General features: G+C 38.9%; 1 protein-coding gene across 2 annotated transcripts in view; it reads right to left on the reverse strand.

Moving 5' to 3' along the window:
• Nucleotides 1-546: 546 nt before the first annotated feature.
• The window catches only part of Kiz (kizuna centrosomal protein), an 89,247-nt gene continuing 65,995 nt past the window's right edge, over nt 547-23,798 (reverse strand). For both annotated transcript variants that reach the window (XM_013027102.1, XM_013027103.1), the window contains 4 exons: nt 14,325-14,429; nt 8,542-8,638; nt 1,302-1,345; nt 547-690 (listed from right to left, as the gene is read on the reverse strand). In XM_013027102.1, the coding sequence (XP_012882556.1) occupies nt 584-690; nt 1,302-1,345; nt 8,542-8,638; nt 14,325-14,429 (353 nt within the window). In that variant the 3' untranslated portion in view covers nt 547-583. The remainder of the gene's footprint in view (nt 691-1,301; nt 1,346-8,541; nt 8,639-14,324; nt 14,430-23,798) is intronic.

Raw genomic sequence — 23,798 nt, forward strand, 5'->3', positions numbered from 1 at the left:
ATTTCTCAACTCTGCCTAATAATAACTACTGATCTTTTTCTATGGATTTCCCTAACCTGGCATCTCTTTCTCTTTCTCATCTTTATATCAATTTCTTGAGTCTTTCTATCAATTTATTCTCTCTCTCTCTCTCTCTCTCTCCTCCCTCTTTCCCCCCTCCTTATCCCTTCTCTCATAGGTGGTATATTGCTATGTAGCTCAGGCTGGCTCAAATTTACCATTCTCCAGCTGAGCTTCCCAAGTGTTGGAATTACAGGCACATACTACGAAGCTCAGCTTACCCAAAACAATTCACACAAATGAACCATTCAGCTTTATGTTTTCAAGATTTACTAATGTTGTATGTGTAGTGTATCAATAGTTTGTTCTTTTTTGTGTTGACACTGGGGCTTGATCTTAGGGCCTGGGCACTCTCCCTTAGCTTTTTCACTCAAGGCTGGTACTCTATCAGTTGAGCCATACCTCAAGTTCTTTCCTTAAATAGTGAAAAAAAAATTTAAAGGATGTATTTATGTTGGACATCAAATACAAAAACTTAGGTTTTGGTTTGTTTGAAGACTTTATTTTCAGCAGATGTTATAGCTCATGTGTCATAAAAGTCATCAAAGTCATCGATGGATGTATTGTGGTTTTTAGGACGTAACGCAGCTTCAATTTCTGAGTTGCTGTCATCAGACTCCCCCCAGAAGGCTAGAAGAGGAAAAAAAAACAGCTACTTAACATTTCCACACTGATTAAAGTTTTTACAACAGCACAGTAGGACTGGTTGAGACACCATCCTGCAAAAGACCTAACAGGAATACCAGGAATACATTGGCATAGCAGGAATACATGACAGTACTGCACAAATTTACACCCTTTGCTATGTGTCCTCTGCACTGTCACAGAACAATCCATGCAGAATACTACATTTCCCTTCTGTTGTGTCCCACTCCTCATTACAGGAGGGAGATTTACAATCAGAGTTAACACAGAAACAGGGTTACCTCGGCTGTTCCGGCAGGCTTAAGGTAGGACCTGGATACACTATCATTTCTTTGGGAGGTGCTCTTAGCAACCATGGGAGAGTGACCTCCGACAGAGAGAAAAGGTGTGTTCACAGGTGTGTGCTGGCAGTGGACACCTGGTATCAATTCTGCTAAGGACTCTCAGAGGAACTGTGGAGCACTCTCTTTACACTGACCTAGTGAAGCAGATACTTCACAGTCTTTACACGAGGACAGAGGACGCTAATAGCTGTCATAAATAACACTTTTGGCTAAAATGTAAAATAAAAATTTATGTCTGATTATTTCTCTTACCATTTGACTTTAAATTGGTCATTAACTTCTTTTCATTTTCATGCCTGTAAAATTTTTAAAAAAAGGTGAAAAGAAAGGTGACAATCAGACTAAGAGTTGTATTACCAAGAACTGTCAGGAAGAAGCACTGTTATTCCTTAGCAGGTCAGAAACTATCCTTCCCACATACTGAAAGCACCAAGACAATAAACACAGGAGTTACACAAGAGTTATTTGCTGAGGCCTCTGTGGAGCACTGCTACTGCAACAGCATCACATGGGTCCTCTGCGTATACCCTTGCCAGGCTCTTCCAGGTCCTCTCTGTCCTGGATATGTATGCCCTGAGTGCCGTGGACTCGGGCTAGAGGATGATCACATGGTCTGGAGGCAAAGGACAACTTCCATTCAGTAGTCCTCTGGAAAATACTGTGTATAAAGCTTTAGTGCTCTTAGGCAAGTGAAAGTGAAATACTGAAGTAATGAATTCAAGATGTTAAAATGCAAGGAGATGCTGTAAGTTAAAATGCTTATTCAGTTGAGGCAGCAATACAAGCAGTTTAACCAAGGAGGTAACAACAAATGTGCTAGAAAATGACAAATGTCATGGACATAGACATTTAGCTTTCTATGAATCAAACATACACACCCTAGTGTCTCTGGTACCTAGTCCCTACTGACCCTCTGCTAGAGACAACAGGACAAGAAATCTGGCTCTGTGGAGTGGGATTTCTCAGTTGCCTTTTCAAGAGTTTCTATGATTTTAGTGAATTAAAAACCCTCTCTGGGAACATCATTAACATGTTTTATAATTCTTAAACCCTCCAAGGCTCATATTGAAGGATGAGAGGGGGTCAAAGGAGACATTAGGATTACTTGTGTCATACCTTGTTTCTCTTGAAGCAGGAAACCCTGCACAATCATCTTTCCCTTTCTAGTAGGCTGAGTCTGGTTAACCCGCAGCTAGTTAACTGCTGCTTCTCTCAAAGTGCCATAATTTACTTTTTTTCGGGGAGGGAGTAAAACAAACTTCCACCGAGGTACCATTTTCTAGGCCCAGGATCCCTCTTGCAACTTAGTGCCTGGTACTGGTAGTAATCAAGTAGTGCCTGAGACCATTTCTCTGTGAAGAGTAGAAGATCTCTATAACCATCTGAAAAGAGATAGCAGCTCTAGAAAAGAAGAAAACAAAACTTGCCTAATGCTGCACATGTGATTGTGAAAACCATCTATGCAAGTGATAGTTTGTAATCTTCCAACTTATCAGAAGCAAATGAGCCAGCAGTCAGGTTGGGTTCCACTGGAGGTGAACCACTGGACCTGCCAGGGTCCCTCTGGCTATGCACAGGGCATTGTAGATAGGCTATGTCTCCCCAAGGCCCTTGCAATTATTTTTTTTTCTGTTCATCTTGTGATCAGACAATACATTGTATAATACATTTAAGACACAGGGAGTCAGTCAACATATCATGAAATGTGAATTGTCTTTTTGGTAGTTTTTCCTAACAAGAAACATGTGTCAGAGCTATATGCACCATAGTTCACCACTCAGAAAGGGGAAAGATGCTCTCAAGTGATTTCTACTCCACCCTTATACCCAAGGAACAATTCTTTTAGTCTCTGTAAAAATGCAGTGTGATACTGTAATTCAAGAATTCATACTAGACATACTCTACACAGTCAAACACAAAACTAGACGTAAGGGTTACTCCAAGTTATAAGTTTTGCTTTGTAAAGCCAGTAAGTAGGAAAAAAGTGAGAAAGGCTACAAAGTCCCCTATGGAATTAGAAGAGGATATTCATAGAGCTTCACTGTGTGGGTAGGCTGAGTTACCTGTCTCAAGCCACACTAAGCCAGCCAGTAGTAGAAGAGAACAAAACATTCTCAGATATTCCAGTTGCAAACATCTGCCTCTAGGCACCATATGAGAAGCAGTAAAACATCAAGAGGAACCTTTGGATTTCTGGGTCCCTGCTCCAGTGAATGGTTGACTATGTGAGTTAGGATATATTGGTTCTGGGACAGAAGGCTTAGCTTCTAAGGCTGAACTCTGCTTACTCTGGGCTCTGGATAAGGTCCCTACCTCCTTGAACATCCATATTCTTGTCTGTAAAATGGGGTTAGCAATGCCCTTCTTCCAGAGCCCTGTAAGTTGAGAGCCTGTGTCAGGCAGACTTCAGTATGCAGAGGTGCTGCCCTGCCAGCACCCTGAGATGAACGAGAGCTCTGCTTGGTCTGGGGAAGAATCCTCAAGCAAGGGGCCAAGGAAAAATAAAGTTTGGGATAGACCGAAAGGAGACAGGATTAATGAATATACATTTGTTCCTTTTAGGGCTGACAGGTAGGAGCAATCAAGATGTGACGGGCCTCCAAAGAAGGAAAACTGCCTCAGCCAGGCCTTCATCCAGTGCCTATACTGAGTTCATTCATTCACGTAGTCATTCTTAAGGAATACAAATTACAACAAAAGGATTCAGGCCCTGGGCTTCAGATGGCAGCAGTGAACAAGAATCAATCTCTATCCTCAACATGCTCATTCACCAGAGAGGACACACACACCCAAACGATAGCTGTGATATAGGTAAAAAAAGGGCAACTGTGAGGTTTGCTGAGAACTGATGGCAGAAGTAGGGGGTGACATTCCAGGTCCCTGACAGGTACCAAGAGTACACATCCTCATCAAGGTCAGGATCACGAATCAAATAACTTATCGATCAGTAGACAGGACCATAGTCAAGAAAGGATTCCAAGAAGGCTCCCTGAAAGTATCTGCTTCCTGACATTGCAAATGCAGAATGCCTGGGTAGAGAGGACTAATCCAAGTTGACCATGAGATTTCCCTTTGAAAATGTGCACACATGTGCACACCCCCTGCAACTTCGCTCATGCATACAACTGTATAGAATGCATTACTCCTTACAGCTCAGGTATGTGATATCAAACAGAACTAAGGCCTTTACACAAATGATTTTTCCAGGTAAAAATGCTTGAGTGAATAGTGGAACTATGTATTGATGCTTATTCTCTCAGAAAATTCAACTGTTTTGCAATTGCCACTCCAAAGAGGAGCTCACACAAGGGCTGGAAGGAGAAGACAACTGTAAAAGGCTTCTTTACCCTTGATAGATGGTAATATGAACAGCCATGAGGCCACAAGGCTACATCCCCTGCTCAAGAAACGTTTAGAAGGTTGAATGAAAGAGTAGAGTAGATCATTCCAGTAAATGGACAGGAATAAGGCCATGTTTGGTAGTGCATGTGTCCAATTCCAGCTATTCAGGAGACAAATGTTGAGAAGATTATGGTTGGAGGCCAGCTAGGGCAAGAAGCTAGAGAGCTCATCTAAACAACAAGCTAGATTTGAGGGTTTGTGCCTGCAGTCACACCTGCACTAGAGGCATAAGTAGGAGCATGGCAGTCTAAGACTAGACCAGGGTAAAAAAAGCAAGATCTTTTCTGAACAATAACTGAAACAAAAAATGGTGGAAGGCATAACTTAAGTGATAGTTCCTAGCCCTGAGTCCAAACCTCAGAATTGTCAAAAGCAAATAAATAAGTAACAAAAATAAATGCCACTTGACTGTGATTTAAAGGTATATGGAAGAAGCAGACTAGCAACACATTTCAGCTGTAATCTTTAGACTGTAAATTCTAAATATCTTAATGATTTTGATTGCTTTCTGAATTTGCCTTAAAGTATCTCACACAGCATTTTCAACTGAGATCTTAAAGTACATATTTTCCTGAAAAATATAAGGTAAAAAACAATGCAGAAAGAAAAACATGATCATGCTAACAAATCTCTGTAAAATAGCGTCTAAGTTTTAAAAGGCCCACCAAAGTTTGAGGCTGTTTTAATTTGATAAAGTCTGAGCGCCCCCTGATGGTTAACTTTGGGTCCTACAGCAGATGCCATTTTTAGCTGCCTAGGTCAACTTGTTAACTTCTCCCCTTTAAGTAATTGATTGTTCTTATGCAAAAGTGCTCTATGAAGGAAACACACACACACACACACACACACACACACACACACACACACACACACAGTGAAGTATTTCTCTGGAGAACTTATAGCAAATGAAAATTTGCTAAGCCAAAGAGAGGGATGTACGCTTTTCTAAGAAAATCTATTGAACTTCCAGGAAAAACATTTTTATTTCAGTGGACAATAGGGTTCTCCTGATCTTCATATTATCCTAGGGAAAACAGCACAAGATAGGCAAGAGAGGCTATTACAACCCCCATCAGAACATCAATTGCAGGCTGGCGCCCTCGGCTGGTGGCTCCCATGGTTGCAGGGCTGGCATTGAATGCCACCCACGAGGCCTTGCCAGGGTGTGGTGGCTGAGTAACTACTGCTTCTTTTCCATCAGGCAAGAACCCATTCTTTTCTTTGGCATAACCATTATCTCAATCCAATGCTGAAGTTACAAGGCAGGAACCAGTAAGCTAAAGTTACAAGGCAGGCTGTTAAAATATAGTCTCCACTGGATAAATGGATCCAGGAGAGTTAAAACTGCTTCCTGAGGAAGGTAAAGCAAGACAATGTTTGCAGAGAAGAGGAAGCTCTGGCATGCACCCCTGAACAAAAGGGAACAAGTGGTCTTTACTCAGAGAACAGCTTCCTATTAGAACTCACTCCTTCATGCATTATGCCTTTCATCCCCACTCAACCACAAAATGATTTTGCTGAAGCAAATACAATGGTAGAAAAAGATTTACACTGAAAGAATCTTTAATAATAAACTGTTGCCGATCTGCCTACTTGCCCGTGATTTGTAATACAATAAACATCGGATTCTATTACGGCTCATACACGGAAGCTGCTGCTCGGAAAAACTGGAATATGAAAGCCCCTGGACCCCACTACCACCACCATAATAAAATGAGCATGTATAAATGTGCTAAGAGTATCTCTTTGCATCTTTTATAGCTTGTGTGTATTAATCTGTAACGCTTATTAAGAAAGTCATTGCTATGCAAAGCAGCACCCAATCCCTTTCTCTGGCTTTTCAACAGAGTGCACTGTTTAGCCAATAGGACGGACCCTCTGGCCCTCATTCTGCATTCATCACAGGCAACATTTGCACAATGTATCTCTCAAAGGCGACTGAAAAGAAGGCCTTAATACTCATGTAAACAACTGCAAACCAATTACTTAATGAATCAGGCCCACACATAATGAGGTGCAGACAAAGAGCTATAAATGCATTTTTGCGCCCAAGCCGCTGCTTTAAAGTAAAATCCCTCAGCTGTAGTTTGGGTTTAACTAGCACATCATAATTATTGTCTCTAGGACATCAGAGAAAGCCATTTTTTTTTTTTTAGTCCAGTGGGGTCTTTTTTTTTTTTTTGAGGTTGCTCATCAGCTCACTGACAAAATAGAGCAAAGAAGAATTTTTAAAAGTGCTACAGCAGCGCTGCACTGTTATGTTTATTCTCAAGTACTGGGTTTCGAGACCACTTGTAAAAGCAATAAAGCACAAGGAGTGACTGCAGTAAGTGGGATCCTTAAATGTAAGCCTCTAAGAAATTTCAGCAAAGCCAGCCACAAACAGCAAAACCAGGGTATTAACAATACCAAACCCAGTACAAGAAGCAAGCTGTGGCCAACAGCACGCCAACCATGCACTTGATGCCAGACCTTTCGCTACTGGATTATTATCAAGGGTTTCTGGAAGACCTTTTGTGCTTTTGCTTTTGTTTTCTTAAAGTGGGTGATGAGATTACTTATGATTTATTAGGAAATTAATTTCATGTAGAAACAACTATAGTAACAAAAGGCAAAAGGCCTCTGTCTTAATTTGTAGAAAAAAGTTCAATGTCAGTTTAGTCAAATATGAACAAGATATGAAATCACCAAACTGAGAAAATGCTCTACAAAATCCAATCTCTTTTCTCAATATATCTAAACATTCAAAGAGTGTATATATAAAAGTTGTTTTTAAAAAGAAGCTCCCTGAAAAAGATGAACTTGTTTTGTTAATATCTCTAATAATGAGATAAATATTACATAATAAATCCCTTTAGAAATCCTTTTTTAAGCCGAATGATAACATTAAACCCTGAAAACTATCTGTAGAAATGACTGGCCTTTAAATTAAAATTCTTTTAGAAAACCAAAAACTTGAATTTATCATATTATCATGACAATGTGATACTTAAAACACTTCTGAATCCAGTTATCACCCAATTTCTCCAACAATATGGATGGAAAGCCAGGTATTAAATATAATAATTTCTGATAATTAAATATTGATTTTGGATACTCATCATTTCTAAAAGTAAGAATTTTGTAAAATGAATCTCATTTAAATGTTCTAGGTCCTAAAAAAATTGTGATGCTTTTATAAAACATAAATGAAAGTGTCCCTCCTCCCATTTTCATTTCATTTCAGTGTAATATTTCTGAATGAGATCATTTAATGTTACAGAACATTTTTAAAATTTGTCCTGTTTTAAAATTTGATCAAGGTCAAGTAGTAAATTTAGGTGTAATATAATCATCTAATGGATATCATTTTAATGAGCAACACTATCACCAAGAGAACTTACTGTGCTGTTTTAAATGGTAGTTAGCCCAAAGTAAAATGGTAGGTATTTCATCAGATGATTGTTTCCATTTCATCTCTTAAATTCTTTCTTGGTAGCTTGAAGCCACTGCATGATTAGTATTGTATGTTGTTAACAAATTCAGCACCCAAATCAGTTATCAATGCTTAAAAAACCTGCAAGTGCTATGGTTTAAGAAATGTGAAAAGAAAAAATTGTTCTTTCAGGAAACAAAACAAGAAAGTATCAGAAAAGAGAAAGCTAGCCTAAATACTTAGAAAAAACAAGAATACAAATACTATATCCACAATTGCTAGTTTATCTATCAGACATCTCAGAAAGAAATATAGCACTTTATTTCTTTTAAGGCAAGGCCTGATGTTTTCTCTCTGCCCTTTTACTGACAACCTCCATTGTGTGTCTCTAAGCAGCCCTACTGCGAGCAGCTGTAGACGCTAATTTGTGGTTCACTGAGGTGTCAATTGAGTCTTAAACCAAGGAAACAACAGCTGCAATACAATACTTGGCTCTGGTGCAAATATTTTCAAAGGTAGACTAAAGTTTCAACTGCTTTTTAGATAAACAAAAACCCAAATCATAACCCTTCATCAAGTAACACAACAAAATAATGCAGCGCCAGAGTTTAATTCATTGTGGACTGACATTTCTCATCTTGTTGCTGCTATTCTGAAAGGCTTTCAGGACTTTACCTTGACAAAGGACTTCCTTCACTAGATGAAAAACTAGCTTCTGAAGCAATGTTGTGAGTTGTCTTTGTCTTGAATGTGCTGCTGCCAATGTTCAAACCTGTGATAAGCACAAACAGGGAGAGTGAGTCTTAGCTGCCAGGCAGCCATGAAACAAATAGACAAAAAGTGGCCTCTCAGGAACTTTGGTAAAACAAAAGCCAACAGAGGAAGACGCCACAGAAGTCATGGGAGCTGGAGGCGAGGGATGAAATACTGACAGAATACTAACAGGAAATGGTGGGATTTCCTTGTGGTACTTCAACAGAAACAACATGAAGTAGAAAATAAACTCACCCGACAAACTCTATTTTAAATGACCAAGATGCACACACATGCACATGGATCTTTAATGTGGCACATGGTACAAGACAACTTGCACTGTATGACCCACGGGCAGCAATGGCTCACCAAGATAATGGATCCTGGGAACCAAGTGTCAGAAATACTGACACTCCTGGATGACAGTCACTCACCCCACCACCGCTGCACTCCTTTGCCAAGTCCTCTATTTTCTACCCCACAGAGGAGAATGAATCTCCACTGAAAACCAGCAAGACTACCATTTCAGCCTGAAAAGGGCAAGGAAGAGGAGTCACAATATCTCTTTCCGTCAGGCTTGGGGGAATGGACTGACTCCACTGTTTCTACCTCATGGGAGATTCCCTGATCTTTGCTTTCTGACTAGTTTCAGCCTTGAGTGTTCATAAGTGGCAGTCAGCCTAGATACCAGATAGAGCATACATGGCAGTTATGCAACGTTTCTAACCTGTATCCAGTTTGCCTACACATCACCTCTGCTGCAAAGCAATTCTCCACAATATGTCTGCAATATGTTTAAAAGGCCAAGAACTCTAGAATATGAAAACTAAGGTTCCAGGTATATGGGACAGGTCTAAATGCACAGACCTAAAATATCTACTCAGAAAATACACGAAACATGCACACTGCTTCTCTAATAGTGAAGTCTGGGCGGGGGGGGGTGGGGGAAGGGAGGGGAGAGATCTTAAGTTGAGAGCACATATCTCCACTACTACCTGTGACTCTTATGAAGTTTCCCTTCACCTTCCCAGTTGGCTTCCTAGTTCTTTTTGGACTTTAAGGAAGTCGTCTCCAGGATCAGAGAGCAGAGGTGGGAAGATAATATACAGCCCAATAGAAACCATCAGAAGTATTTTGTGTGATTATAAAACTAGAAAATTTGGAGTCTTTCAAAGCACAGTTTCATTTCAGTATGGAATGAGGAAATTGAGTCTAGGGATGCTTGACTACACAAACTGTAAAGTATCATTTCACCTATGAATAAATGAAAATGAATTATTAATATGCTTAATATATTTTTAAAATTTACAGCACTCAAATTATGTTGTTTATGCAAAATTCTAATAAATTAGAAGTCAACATGCTTATAAGGATACTGCAAATTGAAGGAAAATTCTTAACAAAAATTATAATATATTTAGGTATGAACAATTTGAAAGAATTGTAAAAACAAAACTTGTGGGATACAGCTAAATCAGTAACTAGATGTAAATTTATAGCTTTGAAATATACTCCTGGAAAAAACAAAATTTAAAATAAATGATTTAAAAGTTTAATACAAGTCCAAGGCTAGTGGCTCACACTTGTAATCCTAGCTGTTCTGGAGGCTGAGATATGGAGGACTGTAGTGAATCTCAGTTCCAAGGCAGCCCAGGCAGAAAAGTTCAGTAGATTCCATCTCCAAAATAAGCAGAAAAAAGCAGGCTGGAGGCATAGCTCAACTGGCCAGATCACTAGCTGGCAAGCAAGAGACCCTGAGTTCAAACCCCAATACCACACACAGAAAAGTTTAACACAATAAAAACTAGAGAAAAGAATGAGATAATTTATTTAAAGGTTTTTGCATAATTTATGTCCCACAATAACTTAAATAAAGGAAGTATAAATCTTTCTCAACTTACAATGTCCAGTAGACTCATGGTAAGTTAAAAAAATATCATCAGTCAAAAGTGCCTGATGTACTGAACAACACTGCAACCAACAGACTGCACTGTCCATTACTGGAGTCTACTCTCATGATGGCATGGCTGACTGGAGTCTGAAGCTCACTGCCACTGCCCAGCATTGAGAAAATATCTCCCCTCATATTGCTAGCCTAGGAAAAGATCAAAATTCAAAGTATGGGTTTTATTGAATGCTTTTAAAACTTATTTTCACTCTACAAATTTAAGGTGTATACTGCTATAAGTTGATATATGTATACAGTATGTAATGTCAAAACCAGGGTAGTTAACAGGTCTATTTTGTTAAACACTGAAACTTGTAATATAATTAATTCTACATATTAGAGGATACAATGCAATATTTCTAGACATATATAATGATGAAATTAAGGTAATTAACATTTTCTTTGAAGCTTTTGAGTACCTCTCTTCTATTTAATAAAATGTATAATAGATCCTGGTGAGCTATAGTTTCTCTACTGTTCTGTAGAACAGTGAAACTTATTACTCCTATCACACCTATTAACTAACTTCTCATTATCTAATTTCCCATTTATCCCTGATTCCTAGCCTCTAGAAGGCACTTTTGTATGTTCTGATCAACTATTTTTTAACACCCAGACATGAGTAAGAACAAGAGGAATGTATCTTTATGAGTCTGTTTATTTCATGTAATATTATGTCTTCTAGTTCCATTGAACTTGATGCAAATAATAGAATATCATCTTTTCATGGCTAAATAATATTTTCATGGCTAAATAATATTCACTACTGTAAATAGTAAATGGTATCATTTTTGTACCATTGTAAAGTTGGAAAATCTAAACTGAGTCTCTGTAAATTAGAGAAACAGAAATTGTATTAGTTGATATTAAATCCTTAATTTTTGGTGCTAGTGCTAGGGCTTGAACTCAAGGTATGGGTGCTGTCCTTTAGCTTTTGTGTTCAAGGATGATGGCACTATCACTTGAGCCACAGCTCCATTTCTGGCATTTCTGTGGTTAATTGGAGATAAGTCTCATGGACTTTCCTGCCCAGTTGGCTTTGAACTGCAATCCTCAGACCCCAGCCTCCTGAATGGTTAGGTTTACAAATATGAGACACCAGTGCCTGGCTCAACCCATAATTTTTTAATTAAAAGAGCTTTTCTTTTAATAACATGACTGCAGAAACAATAATAGTGAATCAAGACAAATATCTCTGTGTCTGAGACTTCAGAAACTACCTTTTTCCCCCCTTGAGACAGAATCTCCTCATAATAGCCTTGAACTTGTGATCCAGTTGTGATCTCAGCTCAGGTAAGGCTCTGAACTTGTGATCTCTCTGCTGTAGCTTTTCAATTACTGGGATTATGGATATGTGCCACTACACCCAGCCAAAAATTAATTTTTAAACAGTTCCATATAGTCCAATATTCCAAACAGATAAATTCTCTGGCCTGGGTTGATATCTGCTGCCTCTATGTAAAATAAGCACATTTCTTCATCCACTGAAAGGACGAGAGATGGAACCAAGAATTCAGCAGTGACATGTCATGCTTCAGAAGCTAAGTCCCTTGAAGACCTTATTAGCATTTAGGTAGCTTCTTTTTAGAATGAAGCAAAATTTAAATAATTACAGAATACCCTCTTTCTTAGAGGTGTTGCTGATATGCTGCTGATGTGCTACATCCTTAACACTATCCTGCAGAAAAGAAAGCATGTCCTCAGACAGATTCTTGCTATAGAAAGTCTTTTCAATAACTACACTTTTTTTGGGGGGGGGGGTCGGTTGTGGGGCCTGAACTCTGGGCCTGGGAGCTGTCCCTCAGCTCGTCAGCTTAAGGCTAGCGCTCTACCACTTGAGCCACAGCACCACTTCCGGCTTTTTTCTTTTTGCTTATGTGGTGCTGAGGAATCGAACCCAGGGCCTCACGCATGTAAGGCAAGGCAAGCGCTCTACCACTGAACCACCTTCCCAGCCCAATAACTACACTTTTGAATAACAAAATACTATTTGAAGGAATATGTAAAATCCTCAGAGGAACTCAATTTTACTTTTAGATTAGTAAGTGGATCACTTTATAGAATTTGTTAAAAAGGCAGCCAAGATGTCATAGTAGTATCTTATTAATAGCATTTGACTTTTCTATCTATGTTATTTGAAGTTTGTATGTTCAAAATGGCTTTTTTTTTTAATGCCTCATTTGGAGAAAAAAAAAAAAGCTTAGTTTTCAAGGTTGACTTTTGTTTGGGCATATGATTATCTGTGAAAGGAAAGTGGTGAATGCTCCTTTCCCTGACCCTCCTGGTGAACAAGGCCACCTGGGGAGAAGGTAGCAGCTTACACTAAAGTCTGCAATAGAGTGTGCCTGTTTAGATGGCCTCTTTTGGTGCCAGGAGTCTGAGAATACTGGCAAAATGAGGTACCTGGAACTACTGCCTTCCCTGACCTGTGAGTGGTTAATTGCCTTGTTCTTTCTAAAGATGCTAGATAGTTTCCAAGTACACTTCTTGTGAGGGATTGGTTGTCATCCAAGTGAAGCCATCCTCTGTGCTATACCTTGTCTTTGTCATTTATTTCCTCAACACTCATTATGGTCAGAGGGGGATGCTCTGACTCTCCCTTTTAAATGAATGAAAAACTATATAGTCATACATTAATGATAGGAGGAAAAAAAAAACTGCATCCGTTGGGTTCTTATTCACTGATGAAGGGGAAAGACTTATGGGAGAGGATGCTTAAGACTCGGCTAGTATTCCAACTTTCCAAAGTGATGACTGCCTTTAGGACAGAGGCCCTGCTCATACCTCACCAAACTATGATGACTATATTTGTATGATAACCACCACAGGATGGGCCCTCCCTGAGAGCATTTCACTCCCAGGCCCTGTTCTAGGACTGCAATAACTTACTTCATCCTCAAAACAACTCAAATAAGTGAATTTTATAGCAAAAGACTATAGCAGCTGTATAGAAATTTATCTAGGAATTTGTTCTCCAAAGTCAGGTAGCTCTGATGCACCATACCTATGTCCCTTGACAAACTTCTTCTTTGAGAAATAATGTATTTGAGACTATTAGAAAATCTAAATATAATCCAGAAATTATATGATATTAAGAAATCATTGTCCAACTCAGAGAAGAAATATTATAGTATTATGGTTATATAAAAAAATAAATGCAGTGATGTGTATTTTCTTCTATATTAATTATCTACTTGTGTAGTGTTGAAGTAATCAATATACTAAAAGAAGAAGTAATAAAAGGAAAGCCAATGAAAATAATAAATGTACAACAAAGAAAACAAGTAAGAAAACAAAATTATAAATAAAACAAAAACCTTAAAGAAACTACATTTAAAATTTACAATTTAGTTTTGCTGGGACTTACAATTTTTTCATTGTAAAAACTTGAACTCTCCCAACATTCCAGTTGAAGGAGGTCAGTTTGGACACAGCTCTGCCTACTTAATGTAGGTTAGACAAGAAATCTGAGGCATCTCTTGTAGTGGTTAATGACAAGTCTTGTGATATGGCAAGCAAAATCTAGGGGTCTCTCGGGGCTATGCCATGCTGGGCCCCAAATACCCAGAAGGAAGGGCTCTTCCAAATGCCTGCTTGTTAAGGATGAACAAGCACTCACTCATTTTAACCTAATGACAACTTGTGGCAAAATAAACTCTAGAAACCTTCAAAGAATGACCACCTTCCCTGAATATAACAATGGCTGATGCCCTGTCCCCAGATACTGGGGTCAAGTAATGAATCTGCTCTTACTTACTTGAAAATTGTAGTGCTGAAGCATAGTCCTTTTGAAATTTCTCTTCAATTTGATTTGTATTATCCAGGAGGGTAGATTTCTTCAGCAACTGGTAGGTCTTTGTTTCTATGGATTAACAACAACAAAAATAGAAATATTGAATTTTCTACTATTCAGAGAAAGTTAACACTTTTTGTCACAGCAAGCCAGGTGCCAGTGGCTCATGCCTGTAACCCTAGCTACTCAGGATGCTGAGATCTGAGGATCTCGGTTCAAAGCCAGTCCGGGCAGGAAAGTCCATGAGACTCTTATCTCCAATAAACCACTAGAAAACCAGAAGTGGTGCTGTGGTTCAAGAGGTAGAGCGCTCGCGTTGAGCTGAAGAGTGCAGGGACAGCGCCCAAGCCCAGAGTTCAAGCCCCATAGACTGACAAAAAAAAAAAAAGTTTCACGGCTTTTCCTGCCCAGGCTGGCTTTGGACCGCAATTCTCAGATCTCAGCCTCCTGAGTAGCCAGGATTACAGGCATGAGCCACTTCAGCAGTGCCTGGCTGAAGTTAACATTTCTTAAATGAGTGAAAATTATTTTTGAACTGTTATCTTTTTAGAAATTCTGCAAATATAAAATATAAGTAAATGAACCTAGTAGGTTTTAATAAAGATGAACTGTAACAGTTTATCTGAGATAGGAAATTTAAATTCATTGTTCAAAAAGTTTCCAAATCAATGGTTTCTTTCCTTTCCAGGCCATGCAAAGGCCATTATAGGAATAAGCAGAAAACTGATAGTTGGTCAGGTCACTCAAGAGCACTTCTTGCTCTTGCCCTCCAGCTCCCACACTACAGTGCTGCTCTCTGGGAGAGGAACAGGTGAATATTGAGAGAATCAGGAAGCACAATAGCAACATGGTAAATTCTGTATTCCACAGCTGATAAAATCTAACCCAATGGGAAAGAAAGGGAGGAGTGTGCCTGCAGAGATTAAATCCCAGATGCCCAGTGATACCAGCAGCAGCCCAAACCTGGCTCATAGCCACAGGACTCTCTTGGCCCTGAAGGGCTTCTAACAATGTCTGTTGAAAGCTATTCTGTGGAAGTAAACAAATTATGTAAAGGACTCAAATGACACAACTTTCCCATTTCCGTAAGTCTTGAGGATACCTAAATAAAATGGAGGATGGAGAATTCAAATTTTGGCATAGACAAAACAAAACAGTATCCCTTTTCACATTTTCAACATGGCCACAAAGGGAGTCCTGCAGTCAACATGAGAAACTGGTTGAATTTCTGCTTTAGCTAGCTTTAAGATCTTAACCGTGAGTCCCTTATTACTGGATTAAGACTATCATTGCACAGAACAATAAAATATAACTTATCTTGCCTTTTTTGAGAATCAATCAGGTTAAAAAGGAGTAACTTGAGCATCTTGGGGGATAATGATTGAAGGGGTGACATCAATCAAGATGCACTGTATTCATAACTTGACATGTTACATTGAAACTCCTTTGTATAACTAAAGATAATATTTTAATGAGTATGATACTTGACAATATTAAATGCTATATAATTAAAATATGTACAGATGGGGGGGGAGCTCTTTTAATTCTAGAGATAATAAGCTCCACTGCAATACTTTTTAACATTACTAGATTGTAAAATAGCTTAGTGTAATGGAACTACTATTTTAAGAAATGTAATTGAATTTAGAAAATACCATGTACAGTACTGTTTGTATGGTCTGTGTCTGTATCTACAAGGTACACAATGTAAGGACTTGGCTGGGACAAAAAGTGCTTCCTGGTAAAGGGATGGCTCCCCAAATGTCCTGCAACATTTTCCAATTAATCCTACATCCACATTTTTCAGAAGTGTTATAAGATGATTTGGGGGAAGAAGAACGTATTCATAAAAGCAAAGTGTCTGATTCTAGTGGCAAAGAAGCAGGGTAAAAGTGGTGAAAAGTTTTTCTCCTCTCCCCCGTTGAGATACTTAGAGTTGAATTCAGAACTTGAGTTCTGGCACTTACTAGGTAAATGGTTTATACCTTGAGTGGTATCTCCAGTCCTGAAAACCATGCTTTTTGCCAGTACCAGATCCTCCTATTTGCTTTTTTTTTTTTTTTGCCAATCTTGGGGCTTGAACTCAGGGCCAGGGCTCTGATCCTGAGCCTTGTTGTGCTCAAGGCTAGCACTCTACCACTTGAGACACAGTCCACTTTTGACCTTTTTCTCTTTCTGTGGTACTGATGAATTGAACCCAGGGCTTCATGCATGCTAGGCAGGCACTCTACCAATAAGCCATATTCCCAGTCCCAAGACCAACTTCTGATTGATTGATATGGAGGTCTTGAACACTTTTTGATTGAGTAGACCTTGAACTCTTTCTAATCTCAGCTGCCCAAGTAGGCATGAGCCACCATACCTAGCTGAAAAGGTGTATTATAAAAAATCAGCCAGAAAAAATTTCATTTTGTAGGCTAAAAGTTCAGGTCTTAATGACCACATGGTATTTTTACATTCAAAGATAGAAGGTAAAAAAGCATAAAAAAGGGAGCAGCTACTCGATCAGCTGAGCCTCCTGGCTCTAGGCAGGCAGCTGGACTGAGGTTCACAATTCCTCTCATGGATTTTCTTAAGTTATCTGATCCAGGAAAAAGCTCTCCTGATTTTCATAATAAGAACAATTCTGACCACTGGCTCTCAGAAGATTTTCTTAAGAAATATCAAGTTAGTGGTCTTGAGGTAATTTCAGATTGGTGGGAATTAAACATTCTTGCCTAACATAAGATAGCTGCTTGGAATCTAGCAAGGGAGAAAATTAGCCATGTGGCTAAGACTAAGACTCCTGGAAAATTGTAAAATGTCTCTGAACAACACTCTGGAAAAGATGAACCCTTCCATGGATCTCATGCTTTCTATTCTGGCTCGTACCTGTCTTCCTCTTTCTTCTGCTCCTCCTCCTCCTTCGCCACCTTATCTTCCTCTACCTCCTTTCTTTGATTATTCTAAGATGGAGACATGCTGTGTAGACCAAGCTAGAATCTATTTCTTAATCCTTCTGTCTCAGCCACCCAAGTGCTAGGATTACAGGCATATACCACCCTTGGCTCTTTCCTTCCTTCCTAAAAGACTTGGGTCCTGTCATCAGGCTTTCCTTCCAATGAAACAGATTCTGCTAACCAACAGTTCTAGAGGGACTTTCTTGTCCCATTCTACCAAGACCAACCCTTCCAACCAGGCTCCTTACTGCTACTGCATCTTTAAACTTTCTGTGACCCTCTTTCAATCAGAGTCACTGAAAACCACCAGGAAACAACATGTTTATCTAGAATGTGGCTACTCTAACCTGAGAATAAAGGAGTGGCCAGGCTGAGGACTGCTGGACACGTTACCTGCCTATCCACCCCAGACTCCAGTACACTTCTTCCAATGGTTTAAGAACTAAGTGAAGTTTAAAAAGTGTGAGTATGAAGTACACTCATTTGGAGGAATCAATGGTAACTGGGGTAGGTCCTCAGAAATGAAACCAGCTGGAGGAAAAGGGTCAGTTATATTGTGGGTCAGATGCATCAGAACCGAACTTGTAAGATAATCTAAGTAGGAAAACCAAAATTAATTGGGCCTGTTTTTTTTTTTTTTAATTAGAAGAGGTTGGAGGTTAAAGGATAGACAGCCTGTGTAGAAACAAGGTTGGAAAAGGGTTAAAAACACCAATACTACAAATGACTGGACAGGGAGGAGATGACTCCTGTTCCAAGCAGGTACCACAAATAAGTAGTGCCACAAGCTCAAGGGCTGAGTCTGAACCCCAGCATGACCAAAACAAGAAGTCACTCTGGCTGGGTGGTTTGAATGGGAAAAGAAAGCTCTGTAGTAGGTTGGGAAGCATACTCCTGTCTTCAGAGAACAGCTGATCTCTGGTGGTAGGCAACTGATGCCAGGTAGGAAAGTAAGCTTAATCTTGTCAGACTTTTGCCTTATTTTTCTTTAAGCAAAGCACAGTATAGGCCAAAAAGAACATATTTGTATCTTAAAAACTAGATGTTAGTAGCAATTTTTATGTTTACTGAAAGTGGCACAAGAACACTTATGGGAAAACTACAGGCAAAGAATAGAAGCTAGATGCTAGAAAAGCTTTCTCATTGAAAGGGTTGCGACCCCAAAACATTATCAAGGGAGGCTGCAACAGCTGTATGAAGATTTTTAAGTAGTGGATTGGTTTCAGACTCTTTGAAGGCAAGAGTGTACTTTTTGCTAGCGGTTCTTAAAGTATTGTAACATCCTCTTGAAACTTCCTGGAAGACTTAAGATGCCAGCATCAGGGTGCAAAAAAGACAAACTGATGGACATGTTTTGGGGCAAACATGTGAACTACTTATGCTAAAGGAGAATGGACCATCGTTCATGTTTCCAAGGGGAAAAATATAGTCTTTTCAGCTACAGGTAAACTGTAAGTCTGAAATTTTGAGGACTGAGTGGTAGTTAAAGGCTTTATGTAATTTTCTAGCCTGTGTCAAAAGAACTCACGAGAAATAGTTCCTCCTATTAGTAATGTTAGACACTTGGAAAACTATTAAGTAGCAAAAAATGATTAGACAAAGCAAACACTTCTGAAGGATCCAATTATTTCAGCTGCAAAGTTCTTGTATACAAAACAAATACACATGCATTCTCAAGCTTTCAGTTTCTGAATCTCAGTCAAACATCTATTATATATGCAAATCTGTTTCAACTCTTAGTTTAAAAAGTAGAAAACATTGCAGTTTAAAACATAAAAAAGGCAAGGGGTCCCCCTTCTGTGCAGTATCCAGCTCTAAGAGATTAAAATTTATCCTGTCTATTAATTCCTGACTGAGGACCCAATGAAATCAATATATTTTTCCCTACTTTGTTACATAGCTGCCAGAATCCAATCATCTTTCTGCAAAGTACTGAAGGATCACTAAGACTATTTTTTTTTTCTTTCTGATAATCATTTTGTGTTAGAAACTACTGTAGACACAGCTAGAGAGGAAAAAAACCCGGAAAACATGCTGAATAAAGAGGTAGGAGAGATGAGGTTGAGGAAAAAGAAAACGCCTCAACTTCTTATCTTTTATATGTAAATGTACACCTGCTAAAATACTTCTAAATCTACAAATAAAAAGAAAATAGCTTATGAACAAGTTCTTTTAACGACCCATTACAAGAGCCAGATAAACATGTGGTTCACCATCCACTAAGGGTTGTCTGGTGACAAGGAAAGCTGCCCATCGCTTTTGCAGAAATCCTTAATGAAAAAAAAAAAAAGACTTGAGCCCAGAAAGGAATAACCAAGAAGCAAACAACTTGAAAAATTGACCTTGAACCAACAAAGAACTGGGCATCTTCAAGTAAGGAAGCACAAGTACTGTTCCTATATGAAGTGGGTAGAAATTTTTAAATTAAATTTTAAAAGAAATTTTCTAGTGCCATTACTACACATGTGTGTTTTTTTCATGTTATATTAGATGTGTTGCTGATGCAGCAAAATCAGTTGCTTCTGCAAAAAGTATTAGCTGTATTTCTTCAATTAGTAAAAAAGATACATATTATCATTGAAAATCCATGTCTCCTCTAATAATCTCAAGTGAAACAAAAAATATTAGGATATGATGCTTTTGCACTTCTAAAAAACAAACAGAAAATGCATCCACATTTAGAACTTAAAACAAAGGTCACAAGTCTTTGTGAATGTCAGATATGCATAGGTTTTGATCCATAATGAGAATTTTCATATCCTGACTTCTTGTTTTAAACTGAACTCCACTAGAAGACTCAGGCCTATAAATCTACTGCCAAAATTCCTCTTTGTGGTCTCATCAAGAGGGCTGATGCATAATTCACATGAATTGTATAGGGCTACATCAGAAAACAGATCCTTACATTCTAGTCTTAATTTCTTCAAAGCAACTCAACAATTAAACCTGAAAACAATTCAAAGCTTATAACATATATATATATGTGTGTGTGTGTGTGTGTGTGTGTATATATGTGTATATATATATATGTATATATATATAATTTTTTTTTTTTTTGGTCATGGGGCTTCAACTGTGGGCCTGGGTGTTGTACCTGAGCTCAAGGCGATTGCTCTACCACTTGAGCCACAGTGCCACTTCCGGTTTTCTGGTGGTTAACTGGAGAGAAAAGTCATCTCATGGACTTTCCTGCCCCAGCTGGTTTTGAACAGCAATCCTCAGATCTCAGCCTTCTGAGTAGCTAGGATTACAGGCATGAGCCACTAATATCCGGCTTATAACCTATGTTTAATGAATGTTCCTAGGATGAACTAAAACAGTTTTGAGGGTATCACATTTGACTATTCTCAGCTTCACATCTATAGATCCAACCAAGCAGATTGCAAGTGCTAGAGGAAAAGGGATGTGTTTGTACTGTTGTACTTTTATCTTTGTCATTATTTCTTAAACAATACAGTATAATGACAATTTGTGTAGCATTTACATTGTACTAGGTATTATAAGTAATCTGGAGATGATTTAAAGTATTGTGGGGAAGATGTATGTACATTATATGCAAATACTAACCATTTTATATATAAAGGACTTGGGCTTGAACAGATTTTGGTATCCAAGTAGGTCTTAGAAACAGTCCTTAACATATCTAAGAAATGACTGTATTTCCTATGAAAATTTATAATCATACTACTTCTCATTTTCCATTGTTTAATCATGGGAGGTAAATTTTCAAGTCTCAAACTCATTGAACCTATAATGTTTCAAAGATTGAGTAATCTTGATTAGAAAGTATATTTTATTAGCATAACTATATAGCTTCTCTTTTTACCAGTGCTCAAACCCTAAGTCTCATGCATGCTAATAATGTGTGCAGTAGTAATGAGCTATACCACAGTCCTCAAGAGTTTTGGTTTTTGTTTGTTTTTGTCAGTAATGGAGCTTGAATTTGGGGTCTGGGCACTGTTCCTGAACTCCTTTTGTTCAAGGCTACCACTTTGAGCCACAGTGCCATTTCCATTTTTCTGGTGGTTAATTGGAGATAAGAGTCTCACAAACTTTCCTGCCTGGGCCAGCTTTGAACTGCGATCCTCAAATCTCAGCCTCCTGAGTAGCTAGGATTATAGGTGTGAGCCACTAATGCCTGGCAGCTAAACAGGTTTTTGAAAACAATATTTTTTAACAGTGGTACTTGAAAACCCATATAACAAAAAGAATCATAAATAATGACATTATTTGAGATAAGTTCTTACAGATCGATTAGTTAAGGAGATCGAGATGAAATCATTCTGTATTTACTGTGGGCACTAAATCCAGGCTGCTATTCTTTTTTCCTTTTTCTTGTCATGGGGCTTGAACTCAAGGCCGGGGAGCTGTCCCTGAGCTTTTCTGCTCAAGGCTAGTGCTCTACCACTTGAGACACAGCTCCACTTCTGGCTTTTTGGTAGTTAACTGAAGGTAAGAATTTCACAGACTTTCTTGCCTAGGCTGGCTCTGCCTGCAATCTAGGATTACAGTAGCTAGGATTACCAGTGTAAGTCACTGGTGCCTGACTGATATCCTTTAATTAGAGGAGTAGACACAGAAAAGAAAGTAATATGAAGATCGATGCAGACACTGAAGCCCTGCTACCATAAGCTAGGAGCCACAAGAGGTGGAAATGGGAAGGAAGAATTCTCTAGAGCCTTCTGAAGGAGCATGCCCTTGCTGATACTTTGGTTTCAGAATTCTGCACCGAAACTATGAGGGAATAAATTTCTGTTAATTTTCAATTGTGGTACTTTGCTTTTGATACTCTGCTGCCAGGCTGGCTTCCAACTTCTGGGCTTGAGCTATCCACCTGACTCAGCCCCTTCAGTAGTTGGGACTGCAAGTATATGGGACTGCAAATGTACAATACTATGCTTAACTTGGTTTATGGCACTTGGCTATAATAGTTCTAGGAAAACAATATGCTCCCTGACTTTCTTAAAATAACCAATCCTAATATCTTCTCTCCATTTCAGTCACCTCCCCACAATAAAATTCTTTCACAACAAAAGCTTTGAAGACTTGAGTTCCATAGTTCTCAAACCTGGAAATTCAACTGGATATGTTATAAACTTCCTGGATCACACACAACTCCAATTCCCAGATACTATTTAACTATTAATCAAGTGACTTGGTCAAAGGAATCCACATGGGATTCTACTGTACAATCACTGTGGACTCTCAGTATAGATAATTTCATGCTCTTGAGTGTAGAATCCTCTAGTCAACAGCAGTCTTGAGAAAGGCCACTTTAAATAAATAAACCCCACCACCCTACAATGTAATGAGGAATTCTTGCTACTGTAAGCAGTGAGTAGCAGGCTCCATGGAAGAGGCCCCAGCAGGCTGACTTCTACCTCAGATGTAGGGCCATGTGTACTGCAGTGGACAATTCTGCAGCATGTGGTGGTCCCTGGTGTTATACAATTTGAAAGTTCCCAGTCCAAATTATAGCAGGTCTATATTAATTCTCTTTTACCTAGGTTTTTGTTTGTTTGTTTTTTGTTTTGTTTTGTTGGTCATGGGGCTTGAATTCTGGGCCTGGGCACTGTCCCTCAGCAATTCAGCTCAAGGAGCGCTCTACCTTGAGCCACAGCGCCACTTCCTATATTAATTCTCATCAATAAAGCACTCTGGAACAAAACAGTTGAAGCACATTCATAGTAAACTCTAGGTACTTGCAATGATATGCCACTATATATTGGTAGCTCAAAGTTGTCATTGGAGTCTTTTTTCCTCAAGATAAATCCATGCCATTAATAACAACTTGGCTATTACATATTTTCATTTCTTTGTCAACTTGATATCTCTAGCAATAATGATACCAGTATAGTGGCTCAAGCCTACAATCTTATTTACTTGGAAAGCAAAAATTGAGGATCATGGATCAAAGCACATTGGTCATAAAAATTCAAGAGACTCCATCTCAACCAGTGGCTTGGCATGGGGGTACACACCTGTTATCCCAGCAACAAGGGAAACACAAAGGCTGGGCACATATCAATGAGTATCATGTGCCTGTCGTCCGCAGCTATTCAAGGAAGCACAAATAGGAAAACTGTAGTACAGGTTGGCATATGAAATAAGTCAAGACCTCATCTCAAAAATAACCAGCTGAAAAAGGAGATAGTTGAGTGGCCCAAGTGGTAGAATGCATGCCTAGAAAGCTTGAGGAGTAAAGGTCAACCTCCAGTACTGCCAAACAAACTCATCCAGCAATAATAAGAGTATTTGGGGAGGCAGTTTCTAGGACTCCAAGTGGCAACTTGCAAATCTACGTTGATCTCCTGGAAAAATTCTATATGGATGCCTCAGGGTGCCCTGGAAAATTTCAGAGTATCAATGAGGAATGGTACAGTAAGGCAACCACTTTCAACACAGCTTGACCAAGAGAACTGGTGTCAAAAGAATGAGACTGAATGGACCTTCTTAGAGGCTTAATCCTCTTGAGATAAAAGCTGAGAGCCCTTTTCAC

The sequence above is a fragment of the Dipodomys ordii genome, unplaced genomic scaffold (genome assembly GCF_000151885.1).
Source record: "Dipodomys ordii isolate 6190 unplaced genomic scaffold, Dord_2.0 Scaffold99, whole genome shotgun sequence".
NCBI classification, from domain to species: domain Eukaryota; kingdom Metazoa; phylum Chordata; class Mammalia; order Rodentia; family Heteromyidae; genus Dipodomys; species Dipodomys ordii.